Source organism: Typopeltis vanoorti, chromosome 14, assembly GCF_054136105.1.
Source record: "Typopeltis vanoorti isolate ZY-2024b chromosome 14, IOZ_Tvanoo_1.0, whole genome shotgun sequence".
Taxonomy (NCBI): domain Eukaryota; kingdom Metazoa; phylum Arthropoda; class Arachnida; order Uropygi; family Thelyphonidae; genus Typopeltis; species Typopeltis vanoorti.
Window position 1 is genome coordinate 10,461,540 of NC_143562.1, and position 25,368 is coordinate 10,486,907.

At 36.5% G+C, this 25,368-nt stretch overlaps 1 protein-coding gene across 1 annotated transcript in view; it reads left to right on the forward strand.

The window, feature by feature from the left end:
• LOC150099201 (uncharacterized) overlaps positions 1-12,564 on the forward strand; it is a 146,245-nt gene extending 133,681 nt beyond the window's left edge. Inside the window, exon 7 of the mRNA XM_090404278.1 lies at positions 11,324-12,564. Within this exon, the coding sequence (XP_090260404.1) occupies positions 11,324-12,156 (833 nt within the window). The 3' untranslated portion in view covers positions 12,157-12,564. The remainder of the gene's footprint in view (positions 1-11,323) is intronic.
• The last annotated feature ends 12,804 nt before the right edge of the window (positions 12,565-25,368 follow it).

The window sequence follows — 25,368 nt, forward strand, 5'->3', positions numbered from 1 at the left end:
TGTGTGTGTGTGTGTGTGTGTGTGTGTTATTTTTATTTTATTTATTTTTTATCTGGATTAATCCCACCCACAAAGGTACATTTTTTGTAATGTGGATTGGTAAGGGATTAGAAAATCTGGGAACCCTACTACCAAATATGATGCACTTTTTTTCAGGCCCAAATTGACCACATATATTTAGTATAATTGTATGGACAATGCAACAATTCACCTTCATTTGGAAAGAACCAAATCAGTCATAGTTTTGCAGATGACTACCCTCTTTGTTCTTCTTTGGAAGGCTGCTGTGTCAAACAAGGTAGGCTTATAAGTATCTGAATATATAAATATACTTGGACTCTAACTAATTGTGGATGGAGTGTAATAGAGACTGCATATATTCTTAATGAGAGAACCAAGATGGAACATGATATGTAGGCTGTAAACAGGCTACAGCTTGGACTCTAAAATGCTGATGAAACTGATGTTCACATCTACACAATGTAATTGTATGCTGAACTAACTTGAAGTCTGATTTTTGAAACAAATCCCTTATTTGTACACTTTCACATTACTTGAGCCTATTAGACCTTTATATGTATATACAGGGTGGTTCAAAATTCCACGTACAAACTTTGAGGGGAAGTAGAGAACATTAAAATCAACCATATTCACATAGGAAAGCATGACCGGAAATGCCACCAGAAGGTACTAACAGGGACACAAAGATACAGAAATAACACAAGGCAGTAAGTAGTGTAAAAAACTTTATTAGGCATAACTGAACAGTTCAATAATAGTTCGATACATAATATGGTAAACGAGGTGCATGTCTGCCATCTCAGCATTTGTAAAACGACACATGTTCTTCATATGATGTCAAAAGCTTGAATGAGGAAGCTCCAATTACTCAACTGGAGTGCTGGCCAACAGTGCCGCCTATCACTTTCGGGTGGCGTTTCCAGTCATGCTTTCCTATTGTGAATATTGTTGATTTTGATGCTCTCTGCCTCCCCTCAATATTTGTACATGGAATTTTGAACCACCCTGTATATCACTCAGCTATAGGAAATACTATTACAGATTTTAGATTCCAGCATTTAATTTGTTCTATAAATAAACCTTATCTTAAAATATTCTAATTGTAGTCTGAGATTACCCCTTATGTAATAATAATTAGTAGTTATTAAATATAATTTATAGTAATATATGCAAAATCACTAGTAAACATATCTACACAAGACATATAATTGTAAATTAATAATTATTCACCTTCATTGGATTGTATAAAATGCATAAAAATAAAAATGTAAAAATTAGGGCCAGTTGTACTAGTATCTAAGAAGAGCAGGATATTTTACCAATTATCAAAATTACGACACTGTAAAAAGCGTATAGCTATGAATTCAGAAATGTGCTGAAAGCCTTGCTTAGCTGCTTGATGAGGAAAGTCTTTAGTGGTGTGTTGCAAGAGTCTTCTATCATTGTTATATACTGATGATATTGAGAGATTTAAATGGAAAAATACAGGCAGTTGTTTTCTAAAAACAGCTGTGACAATTTTGTGTAAAGTATCTGGAATAAAGGAGATGAATTGGTGGTGCTGATAGGCTTATGCTATCAACACCACCGTTATTGGGATCTCTGAGATTTGGTCGAAGGAAGATGATATAATAACAAGAATAGAAGTAGTACATACTGCTTATGATAAGTGAAGAGTTATGTCCTCTCAGAGTTGAGGATTTGGAGTGCACTGGCACTAATGGTTTTGAAAGCATATGGTGTGAGATAAAGGTGGGCAAGACAAGATATTTAGTGAGGTTGCTACAAGCCAGGGAGCATAGAAGGTCAGGGGTATGAGATGTTTAGGCAGTTGAGCATGGTAAGTGCAAGAAGAAGAAGAATGATTGTTATGGGAGATTTTAACTATAGCAATATAAATTGGGAAGAAGAAACTGCATGTAGTAATAAGGATAAGGGAATAGAATTTCTAGAATATTTGAGGACAAATGTCTTAGACAACATGTAGAAGGAATTATAGAAGGAACACAAGGTTCAAGAGTTTGGGATTTGGTCATAGCATCAGAAGAGCTGATTATAACTGAGATGGCATCTTTGCCTCCAAGTTGGAGAGAGTGACCATGTGGTTTTGATTTGAAAGATGAATAGACATACAAGATTATCAAAGAAAAGGGAATGTATGTGGAATTATAAGGCTGGTGATTATAATAGTCTTAGATATTGCCTTGAGGCAGTTCCATGGAGGGAGGAATTGGAAGGTCAAGATAAGATATCATTCTTCCTTGGGAAATTGTGAAGGAATATTTATTAGCAGCAATAGTAAGCTTTTTCCACAAGTGAAGAAGAGGACACAATTTAGCATAAAGTGTGATGTGGAAAGAATATCTTGAAAATAAGAGTGAGAGGAGTTATGAAATATATAAAGCTCAGGAAAGTGGAAAGTAACAATGCGGAAAGCTAAATCACAGTATGAAAAGAAATTGGCCATGCAAGCTAAAGACAATCCAAAAGAATATTTATTGTTATGACGCAAGCAAAAGAAAGAATGAATGCGAAAGAATAACTTTATTGAATGCAGATGGTACTCGAGTTTCAGAAGCTAATGATAATTCCATTGTACAAGGGTGGTGCAAAAGCTGATGTGTCTAACCACCAACCAATCAGTATCTCTGGTGTTGGTAGTGAAGATTTTAGAGAAGTTGGTGAGAACTAGCATATAGAAATGGGGAGACAAACAAGCTATACTCTGCAAGGAGCAGCATAAGTTTACTAAAGGAAGGTCATGTTTTAGGAATTTGCTCATGTTTTTTAACAATGTTATGGCCGAGTTGGATAAAGGGAATGGATACACTATAATAATGTTGGATTTTTCTAAGGCATTTGATAGGATACCACACGAAAGGCTGTTGCATAAACTGAAGAACATGGGATTGGAATTTAAACTCTTGACTTGGATCATGAGATGGTTGATGGATAGATATCAAAAAGTGGTATATGGTGAGTGTGAATTATTCAACATTTAAGGTGACCAGTGGTATACCTTAGGGTTCGGTCCTTGGGCAATTATTGTTCAATCTGTCAATTAATGACATCATGCATGGTCTAGCATCAGATGTGCAAATGTTTGCCAATTTATTTATTTATTCATATGGCATGAATATCAAAACATGCAGTACAATACACTGTCACTTTAATAACATATAAAATTAAAAGTCAAAAGTCATTTTTAAAACCAATAAAATTAAAAGGTTACATCCATATTGGTCAGATAGTTCATATCTTCGGGTGTAGCTTAAAAAGTCCAATTTGTCTCCTGAATGTGCTCTGAGATAACACTGAGTCACAATATGGTTCACAGTTTGTCTCTGAGCTCCACAATCACAATGCGGGGATGGTCGTTTACCCCACTTAAAAAGCATGTCCACACATACACCATGACCAGTTCGTATTCTATTAAGTTGAGTCCAGGATTTTCATGGGAGGTGTGAGCAAGCATCAAAACTTTCTTGTAATTCATTGAGAGAAAATTTTGTGATGTCATTTGTATGGCTCTCCCACTGTTCTTGCCACTTTTGCTTCAAGTCAAAGTTAGAATGTAGTAGTTGTTGGGCTAATTGTAGTGGTGGATATCTTGATCTCAATTGTCGTACACTTAAATCTGGGAGATCTAAATGTATTGGTAGGGCTGTGTTCTCCAAAATTTTCTTATACTCCTGTAAGAGAGCCTTAGTCCTGTGCAGATTTGGTGGAACAATGTTACTAAGAGCTGGAAGCCAGTGTGTGGCTTCCAGCTCTTGAATTGATTTAATTGTGCCAGAAATCAGTCTCATTGTATTATTTAGTTGGCTATCAACAAGTTTAACATGTGTGCTATTTAGCCATACTGGTGAGCAATATTCGGCAACAGAGAAAACTAGACCAAGAGCAGTAATCCGCAGATTATCAGCTGTTGTTCCCCATGTCATGCCTATTAGTTTTTGTATTATGTTGTTACGGATTCTTAACTTAGCAGAAACATTTGTTAGGTGTTGCTTGTAAGAGAGTGTGCGGTCCAGGGTAACGCCCAAGTACTTTGGAAACTTATTGTGTCATAGTAAACATCTTTCAAAGAAGATATGTAAAGTGACATCTGCCATGTGATTATTAAGGTGAAAGCTTGATACTTCTGTTTTGTCTGGATTGAGCTGGAGGCTCCATTTTTTATAATATTCACTTATAGTTTTCAGATCTTTTGTAAGTACGTCTTCAGCCTGACTCATGTTTTTGTGTCGAATGGCAATTACAGTGTCATCAGCATAACAGAACTTGCATGAGATGGTAGCAGGCAAGTCATATGTGTATAGGTTATAAAGTAAGGGTGCCAATACTGACCCTTGTGGAAGACCATTATTAAGTTTTCGTTGTCAGGATATTTTATTTCCTAATATAACTTGTAAGAAACGTTCAGTGAGCATGGAGGAAATTGCAGTCCGTTTACATGGGACAATGCTAAGAAATTTGTATATAAGACCGTCACGCCATACTGTATCATAGGCTGCTGTTAGGTCCAAGAAGACAGCTGATGTTTTTTCTTGCTTCTGAAATCCAGCTTCTATGTATGATGTTAAAGTGAGCACTTGATCACAGCAACCACGTTTTTCTCTAAAACCAGCTTGCTCAATCGGGACATGCTGCATAATTGGTATGGACAATCTGTTGTACAGAAGGTGCTCTAACATTTTATAGGTGCGACTCAATAAAGCAATAGGTCTGTAACTTTTTGCCTCCTGGGGTGGTTTTCCAGGTTTAAGAATAGCAACTATTTTTGACTTCTTAAACTGGCTAGGTAGTCGGTCTGTCAATAATATATCAGAAAAGAATTCACAGAGCCATTTTATAGTATTTGGCCCGCTATTAATCAGAAATTCAGGATGGACACCGTCGAAGCCTGGGGCCTTGCCTGCTTTGATATCTTTTATGGCGGCTTTTACTTCATCTATAGTGAAGATTGAGGCATATTGTGAGAAAGCAGGGGTATTTATTTTTAAAGCTATAAGTTCTTTCTTAACTTTCTTGGTATGTTCACGGTCCCTAGGTGCCCTTGATATATTAACGATTTGATTAGCTATTTTCTCAGGGGGGGATGATTGTGCTTTTTCTTTTAGGTAGATTAGTTGTGGATAGTTGTTGGAGAAGATTCCAAGCTTTTCTACTTGATCGTTTGAAGTCAAGGTTTTAAACCATATCAATCCATTTTGTTTTTCGAGATGAGTTCAGGCTATGTAGTAATTCATCTGCTATTTCAGGATCTTCACTTTTCAGGAACATCTCTGTAGAGATGTTCACTCTCTTCATTCCATCCCGGGGACATAATCTTTTCTGTAACCTCTAGGGATATATTTTTTCGCAGTTGATATGATTGCTCCTACAAATCTCTTGTACTCTACAACTCTAGCAAGTATCCACCGAACACATTTATCCAATTCATTTGCAAAATTTCTCCAATTTGCTTTTCATGATGCGAAGAGAGGCAGGGCAATCAGGGATGCTGCTGGTATTCAGCACTTACAAAATGATTTGAATAGGTTGGAAATTTGGGCAAATGAAAATTGCTATCAGTTTAATGTTAGTGAGTGTAAAATTATGCACTTTGGCATGATTAGGAGTTCCAGTGGCATATTATATTAGCAAAGTTATGATACAAAAAACTGAGGAGGCAAGGGCATATTAGTGGATAGGAATTTGAAGTTCAGAGGTCACATAGCAAAAGTTGCAAATACAATTCAGAGGATAATTGTGATGTTGAAGCAAACCGTGACATGTAAGGATAAGGAAGTCATTTTGCCTCTTTATAAGGCTTTGATAAGACCACACCAAGATTATTGTGTACAGATTTGGTCTCCTGAGTTCCAAGAGGATAAAGAAGTTGTGGAAAGGGTGCAAAGAAGAGTTACAAAGATCATATTCAGACTAGGGGGCTCTGCCTACGGTGCCCAACCCCCCCATGTTCCGGACTGGTAGGCCAGTTCTCCTTGAATTCTGATGACTCGAATTTCAAAGACTTGAAGGGCAGTTTGCCCCCCTGGCACCTACGGCGCTCCCCCAAGTTCTGGACCGGTAGGCCGGTTCTCCTTGAATTCTGATGACTCGAAAGGGGTATCCCCCCCCCTGGTGCCTACGGCGTCTAATTCCCCAAGTTCCCGACCAGTAGGCCAGTTCTCCTTGAATTCTGATGACTCGAAAGTGGTCCCCCCCCTTCCTCCAGCACCTATGGCGGCCAAACCCCCGAGTTCCGGACTGGTATGCCGGTTCTCCTTAAATTCTGATGACTCAAATTTCGAAGACTCTAACGGGGGTTTCCTTCACCCATGGTGCCTAACCTCCCCCCCTGAGTTCCCGACTGGTAGGCTGGTTCTCCTTGAATTCTGATGACTCGAATTTCGAAGCCTCGAAATGGGATTCTGGTAGCTACAGCGCCCAACCCCCAAGTTCCAGACTGGTAGACCAGTTTTCCTTGAATTCTGATGACTTGAATTTTGAAAACTCGAAAAGGGGTTCCGCTCCTGGCACCTACTACCCTCCCCCTCCCGAGTTCCGGACCGGTAGGCCGGTTCTCCTTGAATTCTGGTGACTCAAAAGGGGGGTTTCACCTCCCCTCCCTGGCACCTATGGTGCAGATGTAGTAACCCAGCAAGAGGATTTGAATAAACCGGACAGATGGGCAAATGAACAGTGTCTCAGTTTAATGCAGCAAAATGTAAAGTCTTGAAGTTTGGGATACATCAGTGAGAGGCTACATACTGTTGGAGGAACTGTACTGGAGGAAGTAGGGGGGGGGGGCAAGGGATCTTGGGGTGATGATTGATAGAAACCTGACATTCAGGGAACATATCGCAAAAGTGGTGAAGGAAACCCAGAGGATTGCTATAATACTGAGAAGGGCACTGACCTGCAGAGATAAGAGTTGTCATTCCATTCTATAAAGTTCTGATCAGGCCATACTTGAACTATTGTTCTGAAATTTGGTCCCCATAACTGTGGAAAGTGTGCAGAGGCAAATAACAAAGATATTAATCTTTGTTATCTATATTTGATAACAAAGCTATTAGTCCTAATAATGGTATTAGGACTGCATAATGTTAGTTATGAATACAGGCTGATGGAATATGGACTGCAGAATTTAGTAGATACAAAAAAAAAAGGAGAGGTGGTATGTTTGAGACTTTTAAACTGTTGAGAGGTAGTAACAGGATTGACACTCTGTGGTTCTTTCATTTCATGGATTAGGGGTAGGAGCGAGGACAAGGGGCCATCTTTGGAAGTTATGAAAGGAAGCTCTGAGCAAGAAGGTGAGGAGTGGTTTCTTTTCATGAAGAGTGGTTCAAGGAGTGGTATAATAGATGTTGTGTTTTCTAGGATGGGCCTCCCCACGATGTGTCTTTTTTGACTCCAATGAATACCTACATAATAATAATAAGCTTCATAACCATCCTTTTATATAGAGAGCAGCTGACTTCATCACATTGCTCTTTGTATTCCATAATGTAGTATTTCCTGTGAACAGTATTGACAAGAAACTAAAGTTTATAGACATTCAGAAAAACATTTCTTAATTTCTGTTTTATATAAATAACTCTCAAACCAACTTGAACAACTCTGTATTATAGGTTCTGAATCTTTTATCTGTAAATAATTGGCATATATTGTGTGTTTAATTGCAAGAAGAAGGTTTTTCATTATAACGTTCTGTGTTATCTTTATATCATTGTGATCATGGTCACAGTCTGTCATGTGTTACACAAGAAGTTTTCATGTGTAAGTACAAGCAAATTTGATATCACATATGTATATCATTTGATTACAAAAATTGCAGGAAGAGTATGGGAAATATTCATTTGTAAATCATCAGTTTAATTATCTGTTTTAAGTTAAATTCTTGCCTCCTTTGATATTTCTTATTTCTAAAAATTTTAACTTTGCCCATTAATTTTTCATTTTATTTGGATATAAGGTTTTATTTATTATTTTATCATGACTGATGGGCATTAAGTAGTGACAATTTTATCTGTTATTTTAAAAACCTATCTTAAATCTATCTTTAAAATGGCAGAACAGTTCAGAAATCCTTGCATCATGGATTTCACCTAGTGCTATTTACTTTTATTTGTGGTGTTCAATAGTCAGGTTTCTAACCCATTATCTATCACACCTAAAGCCATCTAACCTCTACTCCCTGTCTAATCTTTAGCCTTATCCATGTTGAATGTGCCATAGGTTTTGAATCTCTTGTGGATGGAATTAACCCAATAATTAAAAAAATAAAAATCAATTCAGAAACAGCATAAAGTATTTTATGCAACTCTTACTGAATTACATGAAGCTGTTCTGCACTAATAACCATCACTGATAAGACTACAAATAACAGCAGCATTGAATTAAGACAAACTTGACAGCACAAGCAAAAACGAGTCCAGACCTGTTGCTAACTACCAAAAACCTTTTCTTTACCAAATTCCTTTTTTCCCCCTCTAACCACTTGCCCATGCAATGAAACTGTCTTGTCATGGGGGTCTTTGGACCTCTTGTGTGTGTGAGGCATACATATTTATACAGTTAATTTGGTGTCAACTTTTGTTTTTCATAACCTTCAATCATAATATAAAAACAGTCAGTAATATATCAGTAACTGCCAGAAGGGTAACAAGTGTGGTAAGAAAAGCAAAAGCAGATTATGAAAGGAAACTAGCTATGCAAGCTAAAGAGAATCCCAAACAGTTCTTTCAATATGCTGCAAGCAAAAAAAAAAAAACTGTACACGCCAGAATGATTTTAAGGAATGCCGATGGTAAGGAGGTCACTGAATCAGTCGGTATAGTGGAATTACTGAGTGAGCACTTTGAAAGAGTATATCATCCAGGTGGTGACATTGAAAGAATGAAGGAACCATTAGTTTATACGGGAATTGTGATGAATGAAGTGGAGGTGAATAGTCTATTACAGAACCTTAATGTGAATACATCTGGGGGATTGGATGGTATACCGGCACGGGTCTTACGTGAAGCAGCTAAAGAATTATCAGTGCCCTTGACCATGTTGTTTAATCTGAGTCTTGGATCTGGTTTAGTCCCGAAGGTGTGGAAAGAGGGGAAAATAGTTCCACTGCATAAAGGAGGATCCAAGACTTCTGTTGCAAATTATCAACCGATCAGCATATCTGGAGAAAGTAGTCAAAGGAAAAATACAGGAATGGATTGATGAAAATGAGATAATGTATGGGGGACAGCATGGCTTTGTGAAGGGTAAATCATGCCTCAGTAACGTGTTCAAGTTTTATAACACAGTGACGGCTGAACTGGATAAGGGTAATGGGTTTACAGTGATACTGCTGGACCTGGCTAAGGCCTTTGACAGGATACCACATGGAGTTCTAATCCGTAAACTGCAACATATGGGAATGGATATATGGTTGGTGAGATGGATAGGTGGATGGTTGATGGAGAGATATCAGAGAGTAGTTTATTCAGGAGTAAAGTCCAAAATATGGGCTGTGACTAGTGGTGTGCTGCAGGGTTCTGTTCTTGGACTACTGCTGTTTAATTTGTTCATTAACGATATAGGGAAGGATCTAAGAGGAACAGTTCATTTGTTCGCTGATGATGCAAAGTTGGGTATAGCAATAGTGAATGCAGAAGATGTCAAAATCTTGCAGATGATTTGGATAGATCAGAGTTCTGGGCTATGGAGAATTGATGTCAATTTAATGTGACAAAATGTAAGGTTATGCATTTTGGGGTGAAAAGATTAGCAGCAGTATACCACATTGGTGGAACTGTACTCCAGGAGATTGATGTGGCCAGGGACTTGGGAGTGTTGGTGGATAGGGAGATGAAGTTTAGGGGGCACATTGCAAAAGTGGCTAAATCAGCTCATCAAATCACTTGGTTGTTGAAAAATACTTTGACGAGCAGAGACAAGCAAGTTATTGTTCCTCTGTACCGAGCCTTGATAAGACCTCATCTTGACTACTGTGCCCAGATTTGGTCACCTAGGTTTCTTTTTGATGGGGAGGAGAGGATCCAGAGGCGAGTGGCCAAGATGATGGCAGGTCTATGGAATGAACATTTGTGGGTTGCAGAAATTGGTTGATAGGCAGAGGAGGGGAGATATGATTGAGACATTCGGGTTGCTGAAGGGTTTCTATAGGATTAATTCAGAGGATATTTTTTTCAGGACTAGTGGTGGGAGAACTAGGGGACGTCTATTGAAGCTGGTCAAGAGTGTGGTTAGCAGGGGTGTGAGAGCTGGGTTCTTTACTTTTAAAGTGGAATAAGCTGCCAGAGTCTGTTGTGGGTGCTATAACAGTGAATGAGTTCAAGGCAAGGTATAATAGATACTGTGAGAAAGCTGAATAGTTGTGTGGACATGATGTTTAGGGCCTCCCTCGATGAGTCTAAGGATTCCTTGGAGTCGCCCGTAATAATAATGATATTCAGAAACATTTAATAAAATGTCTCTGGGATTAAGAAACCATAAATAATTATGTTCATGAGTCACAAATTAATTTTGGAAGTTTTTATTATAGTCATAAATTATTTGGTTAGGTCCATGATTTATATGATTAATATAAAATATTAATAGTAAATGATGTAAGAGTGAACGTCTGTGACAATTCCTAGGATTCTGTGAAGATTTCATGTAATATTTGTGCCCTTTGACCCACTCTCAGTATTATTACAATCAGCAAATGAATGAGGCAGAATTCTACAGAGTATCACTATAATATTTATATTATTATAATAATGTTAATCATTCAGTGAATACATTCTCAGTAATGATTTTTTTTTTCCTTTTCAGCTGATCAAACCAGAGGCAAGGAATTCCACTTACTTGTCATTTCATAATAGAGAAGTAATATAGAAAAATCTGTTATGTGAAAGATGTAAATTCAGTTCACTATTCTGAAAACAAAGAACTGTGTAATATTTATTTATGATGAAAATATATGGGAATCATCAGATATGTACTCATTGAAAACCATGAAGCAAATCTGTCCTGAAAGAATTTGCATTTGAAACTTGCTCTAATTTTTTAAGTTCAAAAGGACAACTTAATAATTTGCTCAAGAGGTAATTCAGAAGTGAAAACTTAACTGAAATGTGTAAATATTTTCAAAGCATATTTGAGAATTTGTCATAAAAATGTTTTACTTTAGAAAAGTCCTTTTCATATAATTTTACTACATGAAGAATTTCACAAAAATGGGTTCTTTTAACTTTGAAGTGAATGATAAATCATTTTCAGAAGATTCAAATTTTCAGTAGTCACAAGAATTTACACACTTGAGAAATATTTTACCTACGAAACTTGATAAATCATTTAACTCTCCCTATGATCTTGAAACATACACACACTTCTTATACTAATGAGAAACCATTAATCTGTGAAACCTGTGGTAAATCATTCAGCTGTTCTCCAGCTCTTAAAAGACATGCAATGCTCCATACAAATGAAAAATGTTTTGATTGTGAAACTTGTGGTAAATCATTTAAATGTTCTGATGATCTTATAAAACACACATTAATTCATACCAATAAGAAAAATACCTTTAGCTGCAAAACTTGTGGTAATTCATTTAGCCAATTGTGTTTTCTTAAAAAACAGGTAAAACTTGATATTAATGATAAACATTTTAACTGTGAAACTTTGGGAACATCATTTTCAAACAGTATTCCTCATAAACATCACATGAGAATTCGCACTAAAAAGGAAACTTTGATATGTAAAATAGGCGACAAATCATTTTCTCTATTGAAGGATCTTAAATTACATACAAAAGTTCATACTAATAACAAATTGTTTAGATGTGCAACTTGTGGCAAATCATTTTCACGGTCTTCAAATCTTAAAACACACATCAGACTTCACACTAATGAGAAACCTTTTCTTTGTGAAACTTGTGGGAAATCATTTTCACGGACTTCAAATCTTAAAACACACATCAGGCATCACACTAATGAGAAACCTTTTCTTTGTGAAACTTGTGGGAAGTCGTTTTCCCAGTCTTCAAATCTTAAAACACACGTTAGACTTCACACTAATGAGAAACCTTTTCTTTGTGAAACTTGTGGTAAATCATTTTCACAGCTAGCAAAGTTTCAAAAACACATACACAAATAGAGAGATCTTTATTTGTAAGTTTTGGGATAAATCATTTTCACAAGCAACAACTCTTAAAACACACATTAGGATTCATACAAATGAAAAACCATTCAGCTGTGAAACTTGTGGTAGAGCATTTGTACAGCTTTCAAGTCTTAGTCCACAAAAGTATTCACACTAACAAGTAACATTTTTTTAATGAAACCTTTTGAAAGCATTTCTCACTTTTGTACTGTGAACATGAATATAAGAGTTTACAGCTAAAATGAAATCTTTTAAATTTGAAATCATGTTAATGATGCTTTTACTGGTTTGTGTTCTTTGTAAATTTCATGAATTAGATAACTGTAATGACATTTTAGCTTGCTGTGACAGATGAGTTCAGTACATAAAAGACCCTGCTGAATAAACACTACATTTACTCTGCCTTGCAGCTGGTTTTGTTATGAATTGCTATTCAAAAAATTCACAAGTGTTATAGTCAACTCCTAATTGTAGTGAATTCATAGAATATTTGTTTGCCTTTTCTTAGTTCATTTGTTAGGTTCATGGCCTGACAATGTTTATGAACTGTTTGATTTTCATCAGACACCAATCAGAAAACTAATACACATAGTTATAGTTTGTTATATTGGTTGGCTTGCTGTAGTAAATTTCATTTATGATATTCTCTCTCTTGCACTTTTTGGTAATTATAGTGAGTGAGCAGGACCATACATTTTTCCCGAGGCAGGTGGGGTCCAAGGCGCTAGACTGCTCTGGGACCTAGGAGCACTCTAGCGCACTTAAATATGAGGCCATTAAATTGGAGGTAAATTTTTGGGACCTGCAGGCTGTACTTGCGCACATACACCTGTGCACAAGTACAGCCCTGTGAATGAGTGAATTCAGTGTATGTTGCATAGTTACTTAACTGTATTTATAATACTCTTTATACTACTTTATATCTATATTAGGGTCATGTATTCCAAAACAGTTCATTACATTACCGATATCGAATGGTAAACATTAGCTGTTCCTGAAATTTTACAGCTCTCTCTCTCTCTCTCTCTCTTCAATCATTAGTTTATGTTTAACTTGCCAATCCACATTTCCTGTGCTTGACATCATATGAATTACACTAGCACATACAGATTTTCTTGCTGAGCTTGCTGATATCACTGTCATTTCATTCCTTTGTTAGAGATAAATAATTATTTATAACTTAACAGAAATATTATTTTGCACTCTTCTTAAAGATTTTTCTCTGCCTTGCTTCTAAAAGCTTCCCTACAATTAAAAATAATAAATAAATAAAATGAACTTGTGGTTTTGAAATTGGTCTGCTATCAGTAATAATAAGCCCTTAACATCAGTTTCATACATTGATCTGAATAATTAGATTCAATTCTAGTCCACTTTTATTTTAATATTTCAAAATATGATACTGTAACACTTAATTGCATAACAGTTTCTTCAAAGTAAATTATGGGGATAGTCCACAGGATCACAGGCCACTCATGCAGTATGAATATCTGCCATATGCATGTTTATGTAATGATATATTAATGAAGAAATTTTTCATATCATTGTTTATTTACTGAAGGAGGGGGAAAAAATGAAATACAAATACTTTACAGTAACTGCAATATAATTGTGCCCATCGAAACTGTTAGCACAATAAATAATAATACATTGTCTACAAAGTCGATAAATGACATGCAATTAGTTTTTAAATTGAAATCTAATTTCACCATAACGAACTTGTACAATATTGAAATCAGAATGTTCTTGGTATAAAAATAGCTGATGGTCTCTTTTGTCATCATCAATTCCTGGTATGTATATCAGTGAGCATGCATATCAGGATGGTACTGGATCATCCTACACGAAATGTATACATTTTTACTAACTTTCCATCGACAGCTTTCCTTCAAATTAGTTTCATCTGCTATGACTCCAATGTATTCAATATATCTATCAATATATATTCATCATTAGGTGGCATATTTGTGGGTGTGGGTGGGCGGGTGGGTGGAGTGGATTTATCACTCCCGAAGGATAAGTAACTTTTTTGTATTTTATTTGATAATATTAAGTTAACTTATTGTACTCTTTGTTTTAAATGGGTGTGAGATTAACTCAGCTATTTAGTTTGTAAGTAAACATGTTTTTTGTTTAAATACAATATTGTTGGCAGATGGCACTAATGTGATGAACAATGGCAGCAAAGACCACATTGTCAGGCGATTTGAATTTGCAGGATTTTATTCAGTGTGTGAAATATATTCGTCAAGAAAATTAAAGGATATGTGGAAGGAAATTAAAACTGGAGAGAGAGAGTGTGTGTGTGTGTGTGTGTGTGTGTGTATTAAGTGTTTCAAAAGTGAGTTTCTGTTAGGTAACAAGAATGCAGAAAATTTTAGTAGAGTAGACATACTGATGGTAGGATGGAAAATGAGGTTATTAATGCTGAGCATGGAAATAGAGAACAAAATGGGCATTAATAAAGAAATGGCCCACTTGAATGTTATCCTTCATAGGACAAAGTGCAAAATTGGAAAATTGTAGATGCTGCAAGAGATTAGCAGGGCTAAAAAGGGAAAGAAGCAGGTGGTCCAAAGGTGAATAATAAAGACTTACCGAACAAACAAGATAAACAAGTCAAGGAGAAAATTATGTACAGAGACTCGATGATCAGGAGAGTACTTAATAAAAGTTTCACAAAATCGTGTTTCCTATTCTGTTTAAGATCTGTTTAAGTAACTATTCTGTTTAAGTAACTATGTCATCTGAGATTAGCTCTGTTCACACATCCTTGAATGCTAACAATGTCATGTTGTTGTTATTATTATAATGGTGTCTCCATGGAGTCAAAAGACTTGTCGTGGGAGACCCTACATTGACACACTAACCATTATTCACACAATATCTATCATACTTCTCCTTAAATTCATTCACAGATGAAGCATTCACATCCAAACCACCTCTGGCAATGCATTCCACCCATTCACAATCCTCCCAGCAAAAAAATCTAGTCCTAACACCCTTGTTAGCCACACTCTTACACAATCTCCAGGGATGATCCCCTCATTCTCTCCGTTCCTGTACTAGTCTTAACTAGTTCCCTAACTTCATTAATCTTTATTTTTAATATTATTCTGGCATTGGTGTTTGAGAAGCTAGTGAGGACAAGGATTCAGAACTGGTTCAACAACAGTAGAATTCTCTTTAATGGACAGCATGGGTTTGCTAAAGGAAGATCATGTCTTAGTCATCTGCTTACTCTTATTATAACAAGGTGACAAGCAAACTGGACAAAAGCATGCATATAGAGTAGTATATTTAGATTTTGCAAAGACTTTTGATAGATTGTCACATGACAGACTAGTAGATAAATTAGAACAGATGGGGTTGGATAGTAAATTAGTACAGATGGGGTTCGATAGTAAATTAGTACATTGGATTGGAGATTGGCTGTCTGATAGCTGTCAGCAGGTTTTGTATGGGAGTGATATCCCAAAAGAGGAAAGTCACTAGTGGCATGCCCCAGGGATCTGTTTTGGAGCCATTGTTATTTAATTTGTATGTAAAATCTGAGAAAGGTGGATGCTCCAAGAGGAGGTGAGAGAATGTGTAGGCAGGAAAGTAATGGGATGATCAGGGATCAAAAGGAAACAGATGGAATTGCAAAGGGTTCTAAAATGAAGAAGCAGAAAGGGAAATGGCCCCAGTCCAGCATGGAGAGATCACATCGAGTGAGTGGTATCAGTGGAACTAGCTGTAGATCCAGAAATGAGTTGTTGTGTTTGTATACCAATGCTAGAAGTATAAGAAACAAGGCGGATGAAATGGTTGCACTAATTGCGTCTGTGCACCCAGAGATTGTCGGAATAAGTGAGACATGGTTAGATGAGGATGACATCCTGACAGGAATAGAGATGGAAAGGTATGATGTGTTTCGTGAGGATAGAAGGGGTAAAAAGGGAGGGGGAGTGCTATTGATGATAGAGAAAGAGTTATGTCCATACAAGGTAGAGATGCAAGGGGGAAATGGGGCCAGTGGTTTTGAGGCAGTATGGTGTGAGATAGAGGTGAATAGAATCAAATACTTGGTGGGATGTTGTTATAGACCTGGTAATGTGGATGGTGGTGATAGTGAAATGTATAGTCAAATAAGCCAAGCAAATAAGAAAAGGGTGATCATTATGGGTGATTTTAATTATGGCAATATAGACTGGAATGAAGAGATAGCAACTGGAAGTAAAGAAAATGAGTTTCTTGAGTTTTTGAGGGATAACTACCTCAGACAGTATGTAACAGAGGGCACAAGAGGATTAAGGGTCTTGGATTTGGTCATCTCATCGGAGGATGTAATTATCAATGAGGTATCAAATCATCCACCAATTGGTGAAAGTGACCATGAGGTGATTACTTGGGTGGTTGCCAGCAGTGCAAGGACCCCTGTGAAAAAAGGGTATATGTGGAACTACAAGGGGGGTGATTATGAAGAGCTCAGGAGACAGCTTGCAGGTGTAGCATGGAATGAGGAGTTAGCTGGAAAAGAGATCAATGCAGCTTGGGGGATTTTCAAAAAATATTTAGTGGATGCAATGTCTAAATGTATACCACAGGTGAGAAGGTTAAATAAGTTAGGTGTGAGATGGATGAATAAAGAGATTAAGCATGCAATACAGAGAAAAAGGGCATTGTGGAGGCAGCATAAGAGAAGTGGAAGTAACCAATTTCATGAGTTCTACAAAGACCAGGCAAGGAGAGTGACTTGGTTGATGAGAGTAGCTAAAGAGAGGTATGAATAGCAGTTAGCTAATGAAGCTAAAAAGAATCCTAGGGAGTTCTTTCGATATGTAGCCAGCAAAAGAAAGAATGATTATGGAAGGATGACATTGATTGGAGGAAATGGTATAAAGACAGCTGTTGCAGAATGTGTGGTGGAGATACTTAATGAGCAGTTCATAAAGATCTTTCAATCTTGTGAATGTGACTTCATGGAGAGATTAAGAGCAGTTGATGATGGGGAGGAGAGACTGACTGTAAGTGAGCAAGAGGTGTTTGGGGAGTTGAGTAAACTAGATGTAAATAAGGCTGTGGGACTTGATAATATATCACCGCGTATTCTGAAGGAATGTGCCAGAGAGTTGACACCTGCCTTGACATATTTTTTTAATACGAGTCTTGCACTTGGTCAAGTCCCTAAAGAGTGGAAGGAGGGCAAGATTGTGCCACTTCATAAAGGAGGTGATCGAACTCAAGCATCAAACTATAGGCCTATCTGTGTGTCGGGTGTTGTGGTTAAGTTGTTGGAGAAGCTTGTGAGAACTAGAATCCAGAGTTGGGTTGACAACAATGGTATAATCTTTGATGGACAGCATGGATTTGCTAAAGGGAGGTCGTGTTTTAGTAATCTACTTACTTATTACAATAAAGTGACTGCTTCCTTGGACAGAGGAGAAGGATACACAGTAATATACTTGGATTTCGCAAAAGCTTTTGATAGAGTGCCTCATGATAAGTTGACAGTCAAACTAGAGCAGATGGGGTTGGATATTAGATTAGTGCATTGGATTGGAGACTGGCTATCTGATAGGTATCAACAAGTTGTGTATGGGGGTGCAATATCCAGGAAAAGGAAAGTCAGTAGTGGAGTGCCTCAGGGATCTGTTTTAGGGCCATTACTATTTAACTTGTATATTAATGATATTGGCGAAGATTTGGATGGAGATATTCAGTTGTTTGCAGATGATGCAAAGTTGGGACGAACCATAAAGAGTAGTGAAGATGTTGTGGCCTTGCAAGAAGACTTGAATAAATTGATTGATTGGGCAAGCAAATGGGGATGTGAGTTCAATGTTGCAAAATGTAAGGTTTTAAAATTTGGAAAACAAAGATGGGATGCAGAATTTATGCTTGGTAAGAATATATTGTTGGAAGTAGAGGAAATAAGAGATCTGGGAGTGATAGTGGATAAGGATCTAAAATTTAGGGGTCACATCGCCAAAATTGTGAAGACAACACAAAGACTTCTGGGAATGATGCGGAGGACACTGACGTGTAGAAGTAGGGAGATTCTTGTTCCATTGTATAAGGCTTTGATTAGGCCACACATGGACTATTGTGCCCAGATTTGGTCACCTGGTTTTCAGAAGGATGAAGAGATGTTGGAAAGGGTCCAAAGGCGACTAACTAAGGTAGTTTCTGACCTCTGGAATGTCGAGTATGAGGAAAGATTGAAAAGATGTAATTTGCAGAGACTAGTGGAGAGAAGGAAGAGGGGAGATATGATAGAGACCTACAAGTTGGTAAGGGGTTGCTATAGGATCAATGGTGGAGAAGTTCTACAGCGAATAGTGGGAGATCAGGGGAGAACCAGAGGTCATCCCTGGAAACTGTATAAAGAGGGTGTGAGTAGGGGAGTGAGTGGCAGGTTTTTTTCGTGCAGAGTTGTGAATGATTGGAATGCCTTGCCTGAGAGTGTGGTGTCTGCAAGGAGTTTGAATGTGTTTAAGACCCGGTATGATGAGATGTGTGTGAGATAAAAGGACCTCCTAGATGAGTCTTTGACTCCATGAGGTCTTGTTTAATAATAATAATAATAATAAAATAATAATAAATGAAATGATTAAAGAGCTTAAATGGTGATATACATTTGTTTGCAGATGATGCAAAGTTGAAGAGAGTTATGAAAAGTAGAGCACATATAGCTTTGCTAGATAACTTAAATAGACTGCCTAAATGGGTGAGTGTGTGTGTGGGTATATCAGTTTAATGTTGCAAATGTAAGGTTTTAAGATTTAGAAAACAAAGATGGGATGCAGAGTATATGATTGGTGAGGATATTTTCAAGGAGATGAAATATTTGGCAGTTAAGATGGATATGGATTTAAAATTTCATGGACATTTTGCTAAATTTGTGAGGACAAGACAGATTATAGGAATGATTTGAAGAACACTGACATGTAGAAGGATGTTTTGATTTCATTGTACAAGACTTTGATCAGGATGCATATGGATTACTGTATGCAGATTCGTCACCAGGTTTTCAAAAGGATGATGAGATATTCCAGAGAATTCAGAGACAATTAACTAAGCTAGTACCTGGAATATGGAATATGTGGACAGATTGAGAGGATGCAAATTACAGAGTCTATTGGATAGAAGGGAGAGATGATCAAGACATATAAGTTTATAAGGGGTAATTGCCAGATTAGAATGGATGAGATTTTTCATAGAATATCTGGATTGGATACAGGGAGAACGAGAGTCCATCTCAAGCTGTAAAATTCTTTCATTTAAGATTATACAGTGGTCAGCATTCATAGTGAAGAATGTATGGAGACACAACACACGTATTAGAATAGTTAATTAAACTTTAGGAAAGTAACATTCAACGTTTCTACTTCTGTATTGAGGTCATCATCAGGAAAAATACATATGTATAAGATAAAAGGTACATGACACTGCACTATACAAAAGTAAAATGAATCTAAACGCTTGTTAATTATTTGACCTAGCCTGACCTCTTGTGGAAAAATAAATAAATATAAATAAATGAAATAAAAAAAATATAAAAAAATTTTAAATAAAAAGAAAATATAAACAGAACTACATGAAACATTTCTATATTGAGTTCTTCTGTTTGGGCTTGTTCTTGTTGCTATACGAATTGCGGATGCGTCCTCCATATTCTTGGAATGATTAATCCATCATTTTTGTTCAGGTTTGGGTAATGTTTCAGCATTTCACAAGAGCTTCTTTGAATTTTCTTTCAAACCAGGTTTTGGTGCAGTGTAGGGACTTGGTGCCTTTCCAGTCAATTCTGTGGTCTGATATTTGATATGTAGTTTGTGTTCATCTTTTCTGATTGGGATGGTACTTCTTGTTTCCCCTATGTAAGGTAGGTTACAGGTACATTGAATTTTGTAAACTCCTGGGCAGGTATGAAAGAGGATCTTTGGAAGAGCTAAGTGAATTTCTTAGTTTTGTTGGGTGTTTGAAGGTAGTCTTAATGTTGTATTAAAGTAGTGTTCTCTCTTTTTTTTTTTTCTGTAATGCCCCTAATGTAGAGCATGGCTATGACATTCTTGTAATCTTTCTTGTTTTTAGTGGCATTTTTTTTATGGAGGATCTTGTGAACCGTTTTTTCATTGTTTGTAAAAAATGGATAAAATAATACATAGGGGAAACAGGACGTACCAACCCAATCAGAAAAGATGAACACAAATAACACATCGAATACCTCCACTATGGTAAAACAAGCTTATCACACCACGTACTCGAAACATGCCACAGAATTGACTGGAAAGGCACCAAAACCTGGTTTGAAAGAAAATTCAAAGAAGCTTATGAAATGCTGAAACATTATCCAAACCTGTTGAGAGTAGTCATGAAGATACTTTCAGGCACAAACTTTGTTTGCTCACACTTGGATAAAGGATTGAACTAAACTTATTATAGTCTAACTAAGTGAAAAATATAAACTTATTATTATCCAAACCTGAACAAAAATGATAGAGTAATCATTCCTAGAATATGGAGGACCCATCTACAATCCGTATAGTAATAAGAACAAGCCCAAACTGAAGAACTCAATATGAAAGAACTTTAGAAATGTCTAATGTAGTTCCGTTTATATTTTTTTTATTATTTAATATTTTTTTTGTTTTATTTTTATGTAATTTTTTATTTTTATATATATTTTTTTATTTTTTTCTGCAAGAGATCAGGCTAGGTCAAATAATTAACAAGCATTTACTCATCTTACTTTTGTATAGTGCAGTGTTATGTAGATTTTATCTTATACACGTATATTTTTCCTAATGATGACGTCAATACAGAGATCGAAACTTTGATTGTTAATTTTCTGAAGTTTAAGTAATGTAATTATTCTAACACCTGTTGTCTCCATAAATTTTTCACTATGGAAGCTATATGAGGGGGGGATGAGGAGTAGATTTTTTGCATGGAGAGTGGTAGGTGATTGGAATGCATTGCCTGAGAGTGTGGTGAGTGCTGGGACAGTGAATGCCTTTAAGTTGAGGTATGATGAACTGTGCATGTGAGAGTGGGTCCTCCCACAATAAGTCTCTTGACTCCATAGATGTCTGTTGATAACAATAATAATAATAATGTTCCTGCCTATTTTCATAATTTGTCTTTTTATTGCTGATTTTCATCCTTGAAACTTCCATTGTATTTATTTAAAATTATAACAACTACATAAAGTAAAGAGCTGAGAAACATCTCCAATTTTGATATTAGGTTTATGGACATAGTGCACCCTTGTTCTTGTCTGATTTTATATCAAACCATTTTCTTGTACCTTTTTCACTTCTATCTGTCAACTTACAACAAGATATAGACTAGATACTCATATATTTCTCAATATGTCTCATTTACAAGATGTAATTATATTTTGAACAGCTTTTCTCCTGACATGTTCATTTTCCAGATCTACAAAAATTAATACAGATCCTTTTTATATTTTTATGAAATCTGAACTGTTTGTCTTAAAGTGATCTTGAAATTTCCTGTTTAATCTGAACCCAGCTTGTTCTTCTCCAAGTTTTGTTTCGACAGTATTTCTTAGCCTTGAGTATGCTTCCATAAATCTTACCTGGAACATACACAGAGGAAAATTTCTGTGTACTTCGGTCAGTTTTATTTCCCTGTTTTTAGATGAGTGCTATGAAAGCTCTTCTCCGGTCATCTAGATTCCACCTTCTGCCTCTGCTTTCTGAATTGTGCAATGCAGCACTATTAACTTTTATTATTATTAGCATCTGACCTCCATGCACTCAGTGACTCATCATGGAAGGTACACACTATTGCACACAATGCTCATCCAACCGTGCTTTAAACTGATTCAATGTGTCTACATTCACAACGCACTCAGGCAATGCATTCCACTCACCATGCAAAGAATTTACTCCTCACTCCTCTGCTCACACCCTCCTTATGCAGTTTCTAGCGATGACTTCTTCTTCTACCCTCCCCCCTCTCTTCCATTCTATGAAACATCTCCTTATTTATTATTTTGTGTGAATGAATGTTAAGGAAAATTTACTGTTCTTATCTGATTGGTGCAATGACTTTTAACTTCAATTGTTTTTTAAATAATTTGACTTTTATGTATAAGGTGTCACAATTTAATTCCCAGAACAGCCATGTAGTGTCGCCCATGTATGATTTGGTTCTAGTCACATGAGTAATTGTGTTTGTACATCTTTTAACTAATGTGTGCATAAACTTCAAACCAATAGAGCCATTTGCTAGTTGACTATTGTAAAAACAATAGAGATCTGAGTGTAAACTTTGATATAAAAAATGTGTGATCAAAATTTGGAGCAGCGTGTTAACATCAAATTTTGTGTGAAAATCGGGAAAACTGCTACTGAAGTGGTGGAGCCGTTGAAAGTGACATATGGTGTGGATGCTTTGAAAAAGTCAAGTGTCTTTGAGTGGCATAAGAGATTCAAAGGTGGACAAGAAAATGTGAACCACAGAAGTGGGCAGCCAGAAACAAAAATGATGGATGGAAATGTGAACAGAGTGCGAGATTTGGTATGGTTTGACAGACAATTAAATGTGTGGTTAATGGCTGATGAATTGCAAATGAATCAAGAAAGGAGAAAAAGACCTGAATTGTGGCCTGACAAGTGGATCATCCATCATAACAATGTGCCAAGCCATAGTGTGCCCATTGTGAGAGTTTCTGGCGAAAAAATCGATTACCGAATTAGGTCATCCTGCTTATTCACCCGACTTAGCTCCAAAAATAAAGACAGTGCTAAAAGGACGAAGATTTTCTGACATCCTGTTATCCAGCATAAATGTGATAAAGGAACGCAAGAGCATTCTGGAAAAAGAATTCCAGGCCTGTTTCCAAAAATGGGAACTCCTATAATTAAAATGAAATATATATATATATATATTGATCTTTAATTGACCATGATTTATAAACATCTGATGCCAACAAGTTTCACTGACGGGGCTGTTCGACTTCTTCAGGCTCTGTTAGCGAAACTTTTTGGCATTAGATGTTTATAAATCATGGTTAATTAAAGATCAATATATATTTCATTTTAATTATATGTTTGAATGATCAAATATAATGTAAACAAGGGGACTTGAAGGCGACAGTAGCCACTAATGTATAGTTCCGAATGTAGGTTTTTTACAGGTGCATCCGGGAATTAAATTGTCACACCTTGTGTGTGTGCGTGTGCGTGCGTGTGTGTGTGTGTGTGTGTGTGTGTGTGTCAATAAAACTAAACATAACTGTGTTCAAGGTAAATATTCATAACTGTAAAATTAATTGGATGTAAGACCTAAATAAAGCTATACTTTTTGAGAATCCTTAAAGGATAAATTAATTCACTCACCCACTTATTGTATTATTGGTTTGTTTAATGTGTACTTCATCAGACAGCATTTTGTTTTTCACAGCAAATTCCTACAGAAACAATAAATATTCATTAGAGTTAGTTCTTTATCAGGCCTTTTCTCAAAATGTAAAGCTTCTCCTTTTTATCATTAACTTCCATAGGACTATGCAGTGTTTTCTTAATTAGTATATATTGTTCATCTATTCATCCTCACTCGGTCAGTTTAATTATAAGAAGTACAAATCACAGATTCATTACAAGAGAAAAAATGTTTCATTTACTACTTTATAAAGAAAAATGTATTAAAGTAGAGCTCTTATTCATCAATACTACTTTCTAGTTTCAGATTTGTCTAATTCCATCACTTGTTGAGGAAGTAATTCATCGATGTCAATAGTTTCCTTGAAATAGAAGAAATGCTCCATTTTAGTGTGCTCCATTCTATTTCAAAGATTGAAATAGAATGTCTATTTCATATCTCCTTTTGTTGCTGTTTATTTGTTTATAGTATCAATCTCTCAGTGATAGATTCACTTGCTAAAAATTCCTTTTCAAAATCACCCTTTTAATGCATTGCAACTGTTGAGTTTTACAAAAAAATTCCTAAACCAAAATCATCTGGTCTTCGTTCTCAAATATTTTTTTAATACGAGTCTTGCACTTGGTCAAGTCCCTAAAGAGTGGAAGGAGGGCAAGATTGTGCCACTTCATAAAGGAGGTGATCGAACTCAAGCATCAAACTATAGGCCTATCTGTGTGTCAGGTGTTGTGGTTAAGTTGTTGGAGAAGCTTGTGAGAACTAGGATCCAGAGTTGGGTTGACAACAATGGTATAATCTTTGATGGACAGCATGGATTTGCTAAAGGGAGGTCGTGTTTTAGTAATCTACTTACTTATTACAATAAAGTGACTGCTTCCTTGGACAGAGGAGAAGGATACACAGTAATATACTTGGATTTCGCAAAAGCTTTTGATAGAGTGCCTCATGATAAGTTGACAGTCAAACTAGAGCAGATGGGGTTGGATATTAGATTAGTGCATTGGATTGGAGACTGGCTATCTGATAGGTATCAACAAGTTGTGTATGGGGGTGCAATATCCAGGAAAAGGAAAGTCAGTAGTGGAGTGCCTCAGGGATCTGTTTTAGGGCCATTACTATTTAACTTGTATATTAATGATATTGGCGAAGATTTGGATGGAGATATTCAGTTGTTTGCAGATGATGCAAAGTTGGGACGAACCATAAAGAGTAGTGAAGATGTTGTGGCCTTGCAAGAAGACTTGAATAAATTGATTGATTGGGCAAGCAAATGGGGATGTGAGTTCAATGTTGCAAAATGTAAGGTTTTAAAATTTGGAATACAAAGATGGGATGCAGAATTTATGCTTGGTGAAAATATATTGTTGGAAGTAGAGGAAATAAGAGATCTGGGAGTGATAGTGGATAAGGATCTAAAATTTAGGGGTCACATCGCCAAAATTGTGAAGACAACACAAAGACTTCTGGGAATGATGAGGAGGACACTGACATGTAGAAGTAGGGAGATTCTTGTTCCATTGTATAAGGCTTTGATTAGGCCACACATGGACTATTGTGCCCAGATTTGGTCACCTGGTTTTCAGAAGGATGAAGAGATGTTGGAAAGGGTCCAAAGGCGACTGACTAAGGTAGTTTCTGACCTCTGGAATGTCGAGTATGAGGAAAGATTGAAAAGATGTAATTTGCAGAGACTAGTGGAGAGAAGGAAGAGGGGAGATATGATAGAGACCTACAAGTTGGTAAGGGGTTGCTATAGGATCAATGGTGGAGAAGTTCTACAGTGAATAGTGGGAGATCAGGGGAGAA